The sequence below is a fragment of the Talpa occidentalis genome, unplaced genomic scaffold, assembly GCF_014898055.3.
Source record: "Talpa occidentalis isolate TD23 unplaced genomic scaffold, MPIMG_talOcc4v2.1 talOcc4.9, whole genome shotgun sequence".
Taxonomy (NCBI): domain Eukaryota; kingdom Metazoa; phylum Chordata; class Mammalia; order Eulipotyphla; family Talpidae; genus Talpa; species Talpa occidentalis.
The window spans coordinates 1709775-1726548 of NW_023605305.1; the positions used below are offsets into that span (position 1 = coordinate 1709775).

Genomic DNA, 16774 nt, shown 5'->3' on the forward strand with positions numbered 1-16774 from the left:
ACAGGTCCCGGGAGAAACAGGATAATACGGATCTGGGTGTTGCTGCCGCTGCTTGAAAACGCTGCTACCGTCATCACTGTCCTCATCGCTCCGCCGTCCCCACACCCCCCTCCCGCCCCAGCCTCACCCTCATCACACCGTCTCCAGCACCAGCACCTCCACCGGTGCCACCACCACTGCATCGCCGCCCTCATCGCCACCGTCCTCAGCATCGCCCGCCGCCGTCACCAGCCTCCCCGCACCACACGAAGTCCAGACCCAGGATGAGCCCAGGCGCGTCACGTGCGCCCGGCGGGCCCCTGCCTGGGCGAGGGCAGTGTGTGGGCGGGAGGACAGGCCTGAGCAGCCGCCCCCGGGGGTCTGTGCACCTGTCGCCCCCTCCCACTCTGCTCACGGGGGCCGAGCTGGGCGGGGAGCAGCCGCTGGACAGACGGGCCGAGGGACTTCGCGGACGCGCCCTCGCGGGCGAGGCTGAGGGCGGGCCTGGGGGCACGACGGGCTCGCACCACGGGCAGCCGGGCGGTCTCAGAGAGACGGCATTTCCCAGAGGTCTCTAGCGGCGATGCCAGTGGGCCCTGGTGCCTTGGAAGGTGGGAGCAGAGTCAGCCGAAGCTGCTGCCGTAGGTAGCGGGCACTGAGCGGCTGTGCCCTGAGGACGGGCCGTGGCCGGGGTGGTCAAAGCGGGCAGGTCTCGCCTGCAGCGGGTGCTCTGTGAGCACTTCCCGGGCAGCGGGTCAAGGGGCGAGCCAGGGCCGTGACGGGCGTGCGTGTGCGCAGTGGTCCCGGGAGGGCCCAGCCCGGGGCTCAGGGCAGGGACCCCTCAAACACCGGGTCAGGCTGAACCGGCCGACAGCTGGTCTCCCGCTCATGCCAACTTGGAATCATTAGCGCCGCCCCCACGAGGCTCATACTCAGTGGAGAGGTAGCAGCTGCTGGAGACTGTGTCCTTGGGAGGCCGCCAGGAAGCGCACACTCTGACGCCCTCCGGGCTGGCACCAGCACGCGCTGTCCTCGCCCCAGCCCTCGCGCGTGGTGGCGGGTCCCTGCGGGGCACGGGTGCGGGGTCAGTGCCGGAGCAGGAGCTGCGGTGCGGGCCCCCGGCGGGGCTCCCTGCAGACCCTCCCGGCCTGGTCGCCGGCCCTTTGGGTGTGGTTCTGGCAGGAGGCCGGGCCAGAGCCAGGCCTTACACTGCGGCAGGCAGGGGGCAACGCCCGGGTCCTTGTCCCAGAGGTGTCCGTGTCATCGGAGGAACACACCCGGGGTGGGGACCAGGGTCCCGGTCTGCCTCTTCCGAGTCTGTGGCGAGTGGAAGGTGGCACAGCGGAGGGCAGAGGCGGGCATGGGGAGGGCCCCCCTCTCCCCCATCCTGGGAGGCGCTGGCAGGAGCTCTCGTGGGCTCGCCCTGCCTCTGGAGTAGCCAGTCCCCTCCCCGTCCTGCCGATGCCTCTCTTCACCCCCGCCCCCCACGCAGAGCTCCTTGGGGCTCTGGACTGCCCAGCGCTGGACCTGGGCCCTGACTCCCTGAAACCACATCAGGCAGTGAGCTTCGGGGAGGAGTCTGGAAGCAGGGTCTCCTCCCTGAGTGGGGTCACTCCAGCCTGTGGAGTCGCTCCCCCAACTTTCCAATCAGGCCTGGACTGTCCTGGCTCCTCCTGGCCAGGAGAGCCCCTGGACTCGCGGCCCAGCCCCTGAGCACGGGACCAGCTCCCGCCGTGGTCGGGGGAGGGGGTGGTGGGTTCCCCGGGCTCCTCGGCCAGAGCTCACCTGCGCAGGGGCGGGCTCGGCAGGTGTGAGCAGGACACAGCCACCCCGGGCGGGTCACGGCTGGGGACCTGGAGGGGGTGATGGGAGGCGGGGGCTGGGCCCTCCAGAACGGCGGGTGAGCCCGCCCCGGCCCTTGCAGCTCCCGGGCAGCCGTGCGGCGGGCCCTGCCGGGGCGGGCACCGGGCTCACCTGCTCTCTCCGCTCTGTCCCCAGGTCTGGCCGTCCATCAGATCATCACCATCACTGTCTCCCTCATCATGGTCATCGCTGCTCTGATCACAACCCTTGTCTTAAAAAACTGGTAAGGCTCCTCGGCCCTTCTGGCCTGGAGGTGGGGGGCTGGGGGCTCCCGGGAGAGTGCACCCCGGGAGCTGTCTCAAGCCTGGCCCCTCGTCAGGGCGGGGGAGTTCCCGCTGCCCCGCAGCAGCTCACGTGGCCCGGGCAGCTGTGCGCCCCGGCCAGGCTGGCCCCTGCCCCTGGCCGAGGCTGCTCCCCGAGCCCGGCGTGGCTGCGGCTGCTCCTGCTCTCCCCTCCACCTCCCCATGGACGCCTCCCTTTGGGGTCGGGGTGCAGCGCACTTCCTGGCTTTGCAGCCGGGCGGCCCCTCGCTGACCAGGCGTCCCTCTGCGGCGTGCGGCGGCCTCCTCCCCCTCGGCAGCTGCCGCGTTTGCTGAACTGGGTCACCGGCTGCCCCGGGCGCCTGCCTTGTCTGTGTCCTCCTGGAGACTGGCCCACATTGGGGCGGCCTTGCTGGGTGTGCCCGCCTGACACCCTGGGAAACGGGGACGGCCGGTGACCCTGCACTGCCGCCGCGGTGCTCTCGGCCCCTCCTCTGGGAACGTGCCTCCTCCTTGCGTTCCAGCTTGAGCCCCGCGGGCGCCCGCCCCCCTCCCCAGCGGCTCAGACAGGGTGTCGGGGGCGCCGCCGGAGAGTCGGGGTGTGGGGGGAGGCCGGTCTCTGCTGTAGAGAGGGCAGGGGTGACGCCACCTCCGGAACAGAGCAGGCCTCACCGTCCCCAGCATGTACTGAGCCTGCGACCCGGGGCCCAGGACTCTCTCTGGGGTAGAGCAGCTCCTGGCAGCAGGTGTCGGGCTGGCGCTGGGGCAGGCGGCCGCAGCATGGACCCCACCGGGTGAAGGAAAGCCCTTCCCGGGGGTTGGCAGCCTGAGACCTGCTGCGTGGGGGCGCAGGCCTCCTCCCTGCTCACCACCCGTGGCCGCCATCCCTGGATTCGCATCTGTCTTCTCACCATGTCTGTGCAGTGGCCTTCCGGCCATCAGGGGCAGGCTGGGGGCGGCCTGGACCCAGGGGAGAGGCTCCTGACCCCTGCGGCCGCTCAGTCCACTGAGTCGCTGAGCAGAAGGGGGAGAGGAGCGGAGGGACTTCCCCAGATTGGGGGCTCTCCTCTGAGCTACTGTCCTTGGAGAGGGTGGGGACTTCAGGAGTGGGGGGTCACCGGTGGTCTCCATCAAATCCCTTGGCCGACAAGCTCGGGTCTCCCGGGAGCCTCTGTGGTGCAGACGAAGGGCACTTTGGGGTGGGGTGCGGCGCGCAGGCAGTTGTCTCCAAAGACCCCACACCCACGTGGGCTGAGGGACACAGTCCAGTCTCGCTGCCCTCCTGTGGGCTGGGCGGGGGTGCTGAGGGCCAGAGCTCCCCAACTTCCAGACTCTCCCCCAAACAAGTACCTAGTCCATCCCAAAATGTCTGGTCAGCCACCCCAGCCCATCCGTGACGACTCCCCCACGAGGGTCCTTCCAGGCGTGGGTGGAGACCGGTCATCACCTGTCCAGTGGGCATCTTGGTGCAGACGGGGCCTCTGTGGGGAGGGCGCAGCTCAGCCCCTGCCTCGCCTCAGGCCTGGATTCCATGTCTGCACCGAAGCCAACCGCGGCCAGGGCGGTCTCTGCGGAGGGGCGGCCACGTGGCGTGGGGTGTCGCGTGACTGGCGCCTGGAGACAGAGGGGCTCCCGCCAGGCTGGCTGGTGCTGGGGTCGCGGCCTCTGCCCGGCCCACCCGCCTCCTTCTCTTGCAGTTGCGCCCAAAGCGGGAACACGCGCCGGAACAGCCACCAGCGGAAGATCAACCAGCAGGAGGAGAGCTGCCAGAACCTGACGGACTTCACCCCCGCCCGCGTGCCCAGCAGCCTGGACATATTCACGGCCTACAACGAGACCCTGCAGTGCTCCCACGAGTGCGTCCGGGCGTCCGTGCCCGTGTACGCCGACGAGACGCTGCACCCCGCTGGGGAGTACAAGTCCACGTTTAACGGGAACCGGTGAGCCGGGCCCGCCCGCGCGCTGGGCCCTGGGGGGCCCCGGGCAGTGGGTCCTGGGAGGCGCCTTGACCTCTTCCCCGGTCCAGGGGCACGAAGGCCGCCGGCGGGGAGACGAGAGGGGCCGGGCAGACGGGAGCCCGCATTTCCACACCCATCGAGGGGGCCCACGCGGCCGCAGTCGTGGGGGCAGCGCCGGGCGGCCCTGGGTCCCCGGGCAGAGCCTGCACCCGGAGGGCAGAGCCAGCCTGGGGTCGGGCGGCCACTGCGCGTCCCCAGTCACCAGGGTCCCTCCCCGGTTCCGCCTCTGACCCCCGGCAAGACGTCAGCCAGGAATCTAGCAAAAACATCAACCCCGACCAGACTCCCGGTTATTAAATGCTCTTTTTATTAATCACGCGTAATCCCTCAAAGAAGACGTGCCCCGAGCCCGTTCCTGGGAACAGCTGAGAAGCCTCGAGTCAGCTGCTCGAGGTTTATCCGGAATTAGATTAAAACATCAATAAGCCATTTTTTTAAGTGAGCTGGCACGCACGCATCGTTTTGTAAATTAAAAAAAAAAAAAAATCTCCGACAACTTAGAACTCCTCGGGTGGAATGAGCAGGGCGCCAGCTGTCAGCCAAGGGGACGCTGCGCCCGGGGGTGAGCTCGAGGGAGGGACCGCGCCTGTCCCGGGCGGGCGGGTGGGTATCCGGCTGCAGCGGCCGCGGCAGGGCCTGGTGCTGGCCACAGGCTCGGTGCCCTCGGCCTCCGCCTGCCCCTCCTGGGCTCCCTCCCGGGCTCTGCCGACTTCCCGCCTGAGGCTTCCTTCTCGGCTGAGGCCCGGACAAGCCTCACGCTGCCCTAACCCGGCGTGGCTTGCTGCAGCGACGCTGGGGGAATCCTTGGTTCCATCCCAGAAGGCCGAGTCCTCGCGGGATGGGCAGCAGGGCAGTCGAGCCCTTTCCTGTCCATGTGGGCCAGACCCTGGCCCCCCCAGTGCTTCGCCGTGGGGGCGAGGAGGGAGTGGGCGCCAGCCGTCCATCCTGGGCTGTGGGACGCCCGCCCACCACTGGGTGGACAGCTGGCCGGGGCGCTTCAGAGGCAGGGCCCTCCAGCCACGCTCTGGGGACGCCCACTGGTCTTGGGGAAGGAAATATGGGGGACGTTTCAGAAGTGGGTTCTGCCCTCCCCTGGGTGTGTAGTAAAGTGGGGTGTCCACACTTGCCGGCAGAGACCCTGAGCTTCATGCCTGTCCCTAAAATTCAAAATACGCGTTCTGAGCTGTGGCGGCTGAGATGCCCACCCCGGCCCCTGCTCCCTCCCCGCCCCTGCTCCCCCACGCAGCCCTGGGGGCCCTGTCCCGAGGGCCTCTGGGCAAGGGAGGAGACTGAGCTCCAGCCTGGGGGTTCGGGAGGCCTTCCTGCCCCAGGCCAGTGGTCCAAGCCCAGCGGCCTCTGATGGGCTCTTTGGGCTGGAGGGGCGGCTCTGGGCCGGGCCTGGCGGCCTCCGGACACGCCCCAGCTGTGTCTCCTCTCCCGCAGACCCTCGTCTTCAGATCGGCATCTTATTCCTGTGGCCTTCGTGTCTGAGAAATGGTTTGAGATCTCCTGCTGACTGGCCGAAGTGTTTTTTACGTCCCGGGGCTGGGCGGACGCCGCGTGTCTACTCTATGGTAGGTGCCTCTCCCGCGGGCCTCGGCGCCGCCCCCCTCACGCCCCGGCCGCTCGGGGGACAGGAGCTCGTGTCCACAGGCGGGGACCCGAGGGCGTCCCTCTCCTGGGCAGAGCAGCTGGCCGGGCGTGGGGACCTCGATCACACTCGCTGGACCTGCCTCAGGACGACCCCAGCAAGGCCGCGGGCCGCTCGGTGGGCCAGTGCCCGGGCAGCTGCGCGAGACCCCCGGCCCCACGCGGGCAGGGCCAGCGGCCGCCACTACTCCCGTCGCCTGCCTTTACATCGAGGCACAAAGCAGAATTAAAACACAGTTTTGAAATACAAAAGTCAGAGCTAAGAAGACAGCTGCCGGGGAGAAGGTGAAGGGTTGAGACGGCGCCTAACTCGACGCCGGAGCCGGCACCCGGCAGGATGGCTCCCAGCACCGCTGGGCAGGGGCACGCACGCGGTGGCAGCCCTGCCGACGCCCAGACGCCTGCTCTGCTGCACCCGGCTGGCTGCAGGCAGTGCCCTCGCCTGAACTGCTCCGCAGCACGCAGCTGCGGCCAGGCCTGGCTTTGGCTGATCTGTGTTCCTTCCGGCTGCCGGGCGTCCTGCTCACCCCCAGGCCCTCCCTCCCCGACAGGTCCTGCTCAGCTCTGGTCGAGGTCTGGGCACCTGTGGGGTGAGCGAAATAGGCTGTTACGCCCCCGGCCTCCGTGGCGTCCCCTGCAGCCTTGAACACAGGAGGCGCTTGGGGTGGGAGGGGCGCGGGCCTGAGGGTGGGCACCTGGAGTGTGGCGCGGGCTGGTGAGTGGGCACTTGGGCCTGGAGGCTGAGGCTATAAAGGCAGCGTCACGCAGAGCCAGAGTGTGGGGAGAGCACTGCGGGGCGCCGGCAGGGCCCGGAGACGCGCCAGGGAGCCCAGAGAGTAAAGATGTGCGGGGGCTGCGAGGCTCCCAGCCCCCCGCCCTGCACTGGCTGCCTCACCGCAGATGGTGTGGAAAGGTCACGGAAAGCCTGTAAGAGGCCCAAGAGCTCCAGGACGCCCCTTTGCCCATCTGCCCGGAACCATGGAGAACCTGCCCAGGGCCTGCGGGCACCGCACGACTCAGCCCGTCCCGCACAAGGGGACACTCGCCACGGGGCGGTTAAGTGACTTGCTGGCCAGTCGGGCTGGAAAAGGTGTGGTCAGATCACCACCGGGCATCTGGCCCGGGGCATCAAGGTGTCCACACCCCACAGCCCAGTCAGCCCACCTGCAGGGGCGCCCAGAACTTCACCCCGAGGGACCTCGGGTGGCTGCGGGGAGAGGGGCGAGGAGCACTGGCCGGACTTCCAGGGCCCACGCTCGGCCCCCCGTCCTGGACCCTCCACCCGTGGGTCTCCTGTGCCCATGGACGCCTCGTTAGGCCTGAGACTTGCTTCCGGGCCCTGTGACTGGGCGGGGGACTCCGTCCATCACTCAGGAGAGCCCCCGACACTAGGAATCCGCCCGCAATTAACGCCTGGACGTGAGCATCGAGCAGGGAAGCCAGGAAGATCTCAGATTTACCGGGTACTTATTGTCCCTTAAATAAATAGCAATTAATACTAAAACATTTAATTAAGGTTTAAGAGCCAGTGGAGATATTTATCTCCGGCGTAGCCGTTAAGCTGCTCCAAATGCATTTTTAACGATGATATAGCAGTTGTGGCCACGCGGCCTGTCTACCCACAAGCACATTCGGGGCCCAAACCCGGCCAAGTCCTGTCCCGCCGCGACCCGGGGACACGCCTGGGACGGGGGGCTCGGCGCTCCAGCTGTGAAGGCCTCACCGTGGCCCTGGACCCGCTGGCTGTGGCCTCCCCCATCCGGGAGGGGACCCGGGACCAGCCGCCGTGGCGCGGGAGCTAATTTCCTGTCGTTTTTCATATAACAAGCGAACTTCAGAAAACCTCATTAGTGTTCAGGCCCTTCCCTGCCAGGCCACTTCATTCCACACGGAGCCTGGAAAGTAATAAAAACTCTTGAATCCGAAGCAAGTGAGAAATAAATCATGTGTTATTATTTTCAAAAACACACTGAAGACATAAGTAATAAAAAAATAAGAACCACACCTGAGCCTTCCTGCTTTGTTCTAAAAAATACATTAACAGAATATCCGGCTTGTGCGATTCAAAGGAACGCTTTCTTCTCAGCGGTGCCGGCCCGGGGCGCCGGGAAGGGCTCTCTGAGCCGGAGCGAGGACCCAGCTGACTGGGAGGGACGCGAGGAACCCGACAGCAGCTGCGGACAAGGCAGCCCGGCCACGGAGCCCCAGCCCCACTGTGCGCCAGGCCAGGTTGGGAGCCAGCAGCCCCACTGTGCGCCAGCCCAGGTTGGGAGCCAGCAGCCCCACTGTGCGCCAGGCAGGGCCGGGAGCCAGCGGCCCCTGTGGGCAGCAGAGGGCACTCGTCACTCCACAGCGAGAATTCAGCCTGAGCCTGAGGCCTCCCATGTCTTTGCAGCCCACGCTTCCTTTCCAGCAGCCCTGGGGGGACCCCTCACGGGGGCCCGTCTCCAGCTGGGGTGTCTTTCCAGATGGCCTGGGGCAGCATGTTCTCCGGGTCCCTTGGAGTCAGTGCCCCGCGGAGCGGCCCGTGCCCCGGTGCGGGCAGCGAACACCAGGCAGGCTGGGAGAGGTCTCGGTCAGCCTCGGCCTCTGCCTGATGGTCCCTGCCGGGGCCCCCACCTCGCGGAGGTGACTCGGGGTGAGGGCAGAGGCCCCGTCCCTCTTTGTCTTGCCCTCGTCCCGACACCAGGTAGAGACGGGTGCTGCGGGTCTGAAGAAGCTCCGTCCGAGCGGCCTCACGCCCCTCCCTGGGTCGGCCGCAGTCCCCCGGGCGCCTGCCCGCGAGCTCAGGGGCGGGTCCTCCTGGCCGCGTCGCGGGCCTGGCCGAGCTGCGCCCCCGCAGAGGCCTCTCCCGCGCACACGCTGCAGGACGGGAGAGCCAGGGCAGGGGCTGCGGAGCCGGAGCAGGCGAGGAGGAGGAAGGACAAAGGAGGAAGCGGCCCACCACCGGCAGGACCCCAGGACCCAGCCAGGCACCGGCGTGGACTCGGGGATGGCAGGAGGACGTGTGCGCCCACCGCGGAGAAGGACTGACCAGGGGAGGAGCCGCCGCCTTGACCGTCCCGTGCAGCCCGGATCTCCCGGGAGCCCCGCCCACCATGGGCGCGGCCAGGCCTGAGAGCCAGAGGGCGGCTGACCTCCGTGCTGGGCACGGCTGGGCGGACGGAGGGCGACCAGCAGCTTCACCCAGAGGCGGCCCCAGGCCCCTGGATTAGGCAGGCGGCCACCAGGCCCAGCTCTCAGGGTCCCCGGATGTGAGAATAGACCGTGATGCGGTCACACACACCCCCACACGCGGGCCCCTGGGTCTGCATGGTGATTCTCGGCGGCCGCCCCGCGCCCTCCCCAGCCCAGCAGCCCCTGATGGACTCGTCAGCCCCCAGCCCCTCCACGTCAGTCCATGCGTCTGGCCACCCTCTGTGCCCATGGTGGCGCCGCAGGGTTTGAACCCACGTCCTCAGCTTTCCGGACGTCAGGTGAAAGCTGCCAGCGGGAGGGGCGCGCTCCGTGCCGAGAGCCTCATCCCGCAGGGCGGGGGCTGGCGCGGCGGCTTCGGGGCCCACCAGGGGCCACCCTGGCTCTCCAGGCGGCTCCTGCGCACAGCAGCGTGGATTCGCGGGACAGGAGCCGCTGGAAGAGGGAGCGGGGCGAGGTGCCACAGGGCCAGTGCCGTCCGCCTGCACCCCAGGGGCAGTGGACTCAGGGCTCAGAGGCTGGGGCTGAGGAGTGGTCACCCCCGCAGCGGAAGCCGACGCAGGGTGGGGTCCAGCCGCCTTCTGGGAGCCCGGGGCTCCTCCCAACTCCGTTGGCTTCACCGGGTCCCTCTTCTGCACAGCGTCTCCTGTAGATGGGGGTGTGGGAACATCTGCTCGATACTTTTTGAGGGGTGCGGTGTTCGTGGGGTGCTGGGGGTGCTCTGGCAGTGCCCCTCCCCACCAACCAACTCACTGACCATGCCCAGGCTGCAGGGGCTGACCTCTGGGGTCTGTGAGGCAGGAAGGCCTGGGGCTCTCATTTCCCGAGGGGCACACCCAGGCCTGGAAGAGCCGTCCACAGGGCCCCCCACAGGCCCTCAGGTCTTCCTGCCATCGGGATCGCCTCTGGGGACACCCGGGGGTGCTTCTTCTCAGGCACCCCATTAATCTCAGCTGAGCAGTGCCCTGACACGCACCCCTGTGGTCTGCAGTGGGGCGGCCGCCTCTCCCCTTTGTGGCAAGGGAGGAGCAGGACAATCGGTTGCCTTCAGTCTTGGGGTGCAGCGCCCGCTGAGTTAGCGCAGGGTGGTCCAGCCGCCCCCGACGCAGGCAGAGTTCGAGCTGCTACGGGGGCGAGCTTCATCAGCCCGGGGTCCCAGCCCCTCACGCTCTGGCCATCCAGGGGCGCAGCGTCCAGCGCCAGGCTTGGGGGCACCCCCGTCCCTGCGTCCATCCCCGGGGCAGAGGGCCGGGCTGGGCTGCGGAGGCTGCCGGCCGCCTGCGTCCTGTAACTGCTGCTTCTCTTCTCTCCTCACAGGATTCTCTTGGTGACCCTGTACAAACATTAAATTAAAAACACACACACACAAAACCTAAAACTGAACTTGGAGGGGCGGCCCCACACCTGCCGCTGCGGCTCGGTGGGGACCCCAAGAGCAGGACGCTATAGGCCAAATATATTTTTATAAAAATGCTGACGCCTATGGGGACCTGCCTTCTCCCCGGGTTTCTCTGGAGAGCAGAAGAGGAGGCCGGAGGAAGGAGCCGGAGCCGCGGCCGGAGGCGGGCGAGGGACGGCGGCGGCCGCGTGCGGATTCGTTCTCGAGCCTGAACCTGTGCCAATACCATTATGTGCCACGTACCGACCGAGGGGCTTGGTGACCGCGCCGCGGCCGGGAGCCACGGGCCCGCCGCCTCGGGCCTCCGCCGCGGGAAGCTGTCTCCGGTGACTACACACAGACACACGCGCCGACACACACCCTTTTTTTGTACCGTAGCGATTTTTGAAGCTCTTCCGTGTTCTTTTTAAAAAAATGTGTTCTCAGTTACAAAACCTGATTTATTTAACACGCTTAGTTCGACTGGTATTTTCTACTTCCGCCACGGGGGCCCGCCACTCGCCCCGGGCAGAAAGGACAGACCCGGGCCGCAGCGCCAGGGCCGGGCCGCGCCCGCGCCGCCACCTGGTGACGACCTGCCCTCGCGAGACCTGGGTGAGGGCGCCGGCGTGCGGCCTCCCTCCTGGGGCCAGAAGGAAGCATACCATGGTTTTCTATACATACATAATTCTATATATATATATATATATATATATACACACACACATATACACAAATACTATCTTTTTTCATGTAATTGTCTGAGAAGCTACCTGGCAGCCTCCTGCACATCACGTCGCGGCTGTGCACACCTGGGCTGAGGTCAGAGGGGCGGGTGGACTCCTGGCCATCTTTGTGTTATACAGACATAGACCGAATTAAAGAGATTTTCCAGTTCCAAAAGCGAGAGGCCTGTGTCCTTGGACTGTGTCAGCGGGAGGTGGCGGGGCCCCGGCGGGGACTCGGGTGAAGGGCGGCTGCTCACGGGGCAGCCCGGCGTGGCCATGTCCTTCCCCTGGTGGGTGGACAGAGGCCCCCGCTCCTTCCCGAGCCTGGGGAGACTCCAACGGCGCCGTCTCTGGGGGTCCCCACGGCTGGCGTCTGCTCTTGGCCGTCAAGCATCCTGCGGTGCTCCCCGGTGGACGTGGGGGTCCCAGAACCCCAACCACACTATGAAAAGTAGTGCCACGCCCCCGGGGGCAGTTCCCCCACAGTCCCTGGCTTCTGAAGGGGCACTGGAAGGGCGCCCGCTCTTCCCCCCACAAGGCAACGCCCCACTGGGGACCCCAGATCAGAAGAGGGTGGCCTGGCGCCAAGAAAGCTGCCAGGAACGGCTCGCGTCTGACTGGGGGGTCAGCAGCGGGCGCGTGACCAGGGCAGTGCAGTGGCCAGCAGCGGGGTGCCAAGGGCAGGGAGAGCCAGGGCCCAGCGGCGCCCACCTGCCGGAGGGCTGCAGACCCCAGGCCTCCGCCGCGCTCAGTCACCTCTGAGTCACCTTCACGCGCCCGAGAAGGTCGCTGGTGTGACGCTGGTGGCGGGCGCGCCTGCCTCTGCCAACCGGAGCGTCAGGTCTGCCCGCGAGCTGGGCAAGCGGGAGAGTGGGCACCGCTCGGGTTTGGCTTTTTCATTCTCCCCCCAAACTTGGGCGCACATGGACACGGTGCAAACACCCATCTCCCCTGGCAGGGGGGGCCTCTCTCACCCAGGCGCACCCCTGGTGCCCGATGGCCCCACAGCTCACCCACCTCCTTGTCCCACGGCGCTGTCCCCACGGCTGGCTCGGGGCTGTCCTGACAGGAGTGCGGCTGCGTGAGCACCCCACGGTGTCTCACAGGGGTGTGGGGGCTGCTCCCTGGACCCTCGGGAGCCCAACCCAGGGCCCAGGCCTCCTAGGGCGCTGCCCCTGCCGGCCTGGCTCCTCCCGGTGCTGGGTGCTCCCTCACCCAGAGCAGCTGCGGGTTCCCAGCACCGCAGAACGCAGCCTGCAGAGGGGCTCCAGACAGCAAAGCACCCCCACAGTGACATATGTGCACCCCACCCACTTGGGGCACCCCAGCACCTGTGGCAGGGGCGTGAGGTGCCTGAGCCCCAGGACCCCGCAGCTGCCCTGCCTGGAGTCAGGTTCTGCGCCGACATTGTTGAGACCAGCGCGTGGGGCGGCGGCCAGCCCATTGAGGGGGGTGCGTGCGGGGGCTGCTTTTCTGCTCTAATGCCCGGGAGTGTGCACAGGCCCCCGGGAGCAGTGAGCCGGCACGGAGCCGCCGCCAGCCCGCGGCCCTGGACTGACTCCTTGGGCCCTGCGCGTGTGGCCCAGCCGCCCTCTCCATGGCCAGTGGACCAAAGCGGACACTCCTCATCTGACTCCCTGACCCGGGGAGACAGTCCACGTCCTTGGCTGCGTCTAATCAGCTGGGCTGAGCCCCACCTTTTGGGAGGCAGGTGAGGGCCTAGGTGAGTACTCAGGTGAGGGCCCAGGTGAATGCCCAGGTGAGGGCCCAGGGGAGGGCCCAGATGGGGGCTGCTGGTGTCCTGGGTCAGACGCAGCCCATCATCTGGCTATGCACAGCAGGCCCTGGAACAAAAGGCTCTTGGGCCCAAGCGCCCATGGTGCCAGGTGGAGGAGCCCCGCTCTCGCCCGTGGGGGCACTGAGCTCTGCGTCTGGAGGGGGGCAGGGGCTCTTGACAGGGGGTGGAGGCGATGCCCTCTGCTCAGCGCGGGCCCCAGTGGGTGGGTGCCAGGGGCAGGGTGGCCCCAGCGGGCCAGGTGGCTGTTTGCGAGACGTCACGCTGCCCGGCACCAGTGGGGCCTTGCCGGCTGAGCCCTTTCAGGTGCCCAAGGCCCAGGGCCACATGCCTGCCAGGAGTCCCAGTTATGGCCGGGACAGGCCGGGGCCCAAGTGGCGTGCGGTGGACAAAGGGCCCTGTGCCCCGGACGGCAGGGCTGAGCTCGTCCAGCCCCTCACGCACCAAGCACCCAGCGCAGCCCACCTGCCTCCAGACACGTCTTCATGGCATGATGAAGCTGCTGCCCAGTGACGCCATGGCCAGGGCTGAGGCCCAGCCCCAGAGAAGCAGGAGGGAAGGACCCAGAGCCACTGTCCTATCTGCCAGGACCCTGAGGGCCTGTGGTGTTGGCACAGGGAGAGCAGCCACCATCGCTTACCAGGGGCACTTGAGAAAGCAGGTCAGCGCCGGGCGGGGCAGGCGTTTAGCTCCAACGAGCTCGGCTCTCCCCGGTCAGTCAGGAGGAAGTGTCCGCAGGCCCCGCAGACGCCAAGGCAGCCTGCACGCTGCCCGCCCGCGGAGGGCCTGTGGACACTGGCCTCGTCCCTGCAGCTTGTGGCGCCTGTGCTGGCCCCTGTCACCCGCGGGAGCCTCCGTCTGCTCCGAGGCTGCGAGCCGTGGCTGCTGAAGTGACCAGCACCTCCCGGGACAGCCTCTCTGGCCGGCGAGGGGCACCTGCCCTGCGCCCGCTGATGAGAGGGGCACACGGCTGCCTTCATCAAGCAGGAAGAACAGAAGCGCTGTGGTCGTTTAACCCATTCAAACAAATCAACAGCCGGGAGACGCTGAGATCAACGCAGCTCGCCGCCCGTGCGGGAGGAAGCCGGGTCCTGCCGTCCACCGCCAGTGCCCAGCGCTCGCGCCTCTGCGCTGAGGCCAAGCAGTAAATACAGGGTCCCCTGTGGCCCCGCGCACTTGGCAGAGCCGGGGGACGGTCCCCCACCCTGCGGGTTCTGCTGAGGCCTTGGCCGAGAGCTGTCGGGGCCGGACAGGGGCTGGGCGTGGGCCGGCGGTGATGCCTCGGCACGATCCCCACCACGTGAGGGGGACAAGGCTGGGAGTGCGCTCTCGGGGCTGGGGCCCTGGACGTCAGGTCACAGGGGGAGCCAAGCCCAAGCCCGCCCTCGCAGCCCAGCCACGTTGAGCTGCTCTGGAAAACTCGGCAGCACCTGGGCCGGGCGGCCGCGGGAGTCTGGCCCCGTCCGCTGTCCCGGCTTGCGGGGAGCCTCTGTCTTTGCCCCCCAGCGAGCAGCCTTTGCCTTGATGGAGCCCTCGGGCTGTGCGCCCGTCAGAGTGAGAAGGGGTCTGAGGAGGCGGGACGGTCCTTGAGGACAGCGGCCCCGCGCCCCCGGCGCCTGGCACTGTCTGCAGACATTTTCCGTGGTTGTGGTCGGAGGGGGGCTACGGGGGGAGAAGCTGGGGGGCACAGGACGCCCCCCGCAGTGAGCTGAGGGCGTCCCCCCCGGAGAAGCCCTCGGGGGGCTGTGCCCTTCCTTCTGCGGAGCGCGAGTGGGAACCAGCTGCGGCTGAGGGCGGCCCGGCCCGGGACCCACGTCTGCCTGCCCGGAGGTGGGAGCCGCAGAGGCCGCCCCCGGGGCGGTCGGGGCCTGTCCGCTCCGGTGCTGGTCCTGCCGGGAGAGTGGGTTTGCTGTGGCGGCTGAAGCACCGCGCCGCAAAGTGGGTGACCTGGAACGACGGAAATTTATAGTTTCCGTCCTGGAGGCCCCGATGTCCCAGATCCGCGGGCGGCCCCCCTGGCGCCGGGGGCGTGTCCGCCGCTCTCCCGCTCCCGGAAGCTCCTGGGCCGGGGCAGCCCCACAGCAGCCCCCGCACGACGCTCTGCCTGTTGCGCACACGTGTGTGCGCGCGTGTGCGCACGTGTGTGCGTGTGTCCAAATGTCCCCTTTTCACCAGGACACCAGCCGCGTCAGACGTGCCCCACCTGCTCCTGCGGGGCCTCATCCTCACTAATTATAGATGCGTGACCCCGTTTCCAGCTACGCTGTCCTTCCGAGGTGCTGGGGGTGGGGGCTCCAACTCGTGGGTTCTGGGCACACAGCTCGGGGTCAGCGTGGGGCGCCTCACTTCACCACGTTCACTCTCTGCCTTATGGCAGGTGGGGCCTGGGGGATCCAGCAAGGAGGTTCTGTCCCTTCCCCCACTCCGGGCTGGGGGGCCAGGCGGGAAGTGGCGGGGCCCATTCCCAGGGGTGCCCCTCGCGGTGCCGCGGCCGCTGGGCGCTGGCTGCAGGGCCGGCTGGGCTGGGAGGGAGAGCACGGCCTGCAGAGCGGCTGTCCCTGAGGAGCGGTTTTGTTTGGCTCCAGGTTGCCAGAATGAGGGGGGGCAGCCGCGGCGGCGCAGGAGCAACGCGGACCCCCCGGGGCTCTGAGCGCGTGGCCCCCGCACGGCGGCAGCTGCAGACGCGCCTTTTCCCTCCATGCATCTGTGGCCCCGTATTTCTGTTCGCTGCGCCCTGAAGTTGGAGGCGCCCGTCTCCCCGGCGCACGTGGCTCTGCGGCCTGGCGGAGGCCCCGGCCGGCCGCATCCTTCCCTGCACAGGACGGCGAGGGGCGCTGGACCCGCTGCCCGCAGGCGAGGGGGGATGTTCAGTCCCTTTCCCTGGGGCCCCCCACCAGGGAACCCCGTCGCGTAGGCTGCTCTGGGGGTGCAGAAGAGATGCCAGGCGCACCCCGGGCCCGGGCAGAGGCGTCGGCACCCCGGCGGCTCCGAGCTCGAGGCTGGCCCAGGTTCCCGAGGCCCGACGCAGCCCTCAGCGTGTAACGGCGGGGTGGGGGGGCTCAGACCCAGCCCTTGTACGTGATAATGGGGTGCGGGAAGCCGATGAGACCTCAAAGGGCCGTATCTGTGGCTCTGAACCGCCGCTTAACCCAAACTGGCCGTGGACAGGGGCCGCGGGCCAAAGCCAGGCAGGGGCGGGTGTGAGTTGAGGCCCCGGTGCTTTCCAGGGTGGCCCTGCCGGCCCCTCTGCCAGCCCTTCGCGCCCCAGACCCCGGGCTCGGCCCCTCCTGCCCCTTCCTGCTCAGGATCCTCCTTCATCTCCCCACTTGCCGCCACCCCACCCCGCCAGAGGGCACCTCCTCTGACTTGCAAGGGGCAGCCCTCCGGGATTTAAGGCGGGGGAGGCGAACCCCCGCGGGCCCAGCCTTCCCGGGTCCCTGCCCAGTTTACCAGAAAGCACTGTGTACCCCTCGGGGCAACTTGTGGGGGGCCTGGGAAGGAGAAAAGCTCCTTGAAGCCTGGCGTGGCAGTGCTGGGGGAGCCCGGCCTCCCCCCCAGGGCCAACCCCGGAGCACACGGCCTGCTGCCCACAGGCCCGGGGGGCCGTCCCGTTGCCTCTCCATCAAGGCCACCAGATCGGGCTTTCTGGGTGCAGGAGACTCCCCCGGGAAGCTCCCTCCTCGCCGGGGAATAGGTGGCTCGTGGGGAGACTCCACGGGCTGCGCCCAGGAGCCGCCCCTGCACCTGCCCCCTCGCCCCTTCCCACCAAACACGAGGCCAGCTGGGCCATTTCGCACGCGGCGCCCCCAGCCAGCCGGCAGTCCCAGGCCCGGGCCTCGCCTGGCGTGCGCTCCCTCTAGCACACGCGGCCCCGGGGGCCACGCAGGCCGGGCACGCGCAGGACGTGT

General features: G+C 68.2%; 1 protein-coding gene across 1 annotated transcript in view; it reads left to right on the top strand.

Annotated features, from left to right (window-relative positions):
* Nucleotides 1-10531, top strand: part of AJAP1 (adherens junctions associated protein 1) — a 67945-nt gene extending 57414 nt beyond the window's left edge. Inside the window, exons 3-6 of the mRNA XM_037499370.2 lie at nucleotides 1978-2065; nucleotides 3800-4042; nucleotides 5564-5694; nucleotides 10283-10531. Of these exons, the coding sequence (XP_037355267.2) occupies nucleotides 1978-2065; nucleotides 3800-4042; nucleotides 5564-5636 (404 nt within the window). The 3' untranslated portion in view covers nucleotides 5637-5694; nucleotides 10283-10531. The remainder of the gene's footprint in view (nucleotides 1-1977; nucleotides 2066-3799; nucleotides 4043-5563; nucleotides 5695-10282) is intronic.
* The last annotated feature ends 6243 nt before the right edge of the window (nucleotides 10532-16774 follow it).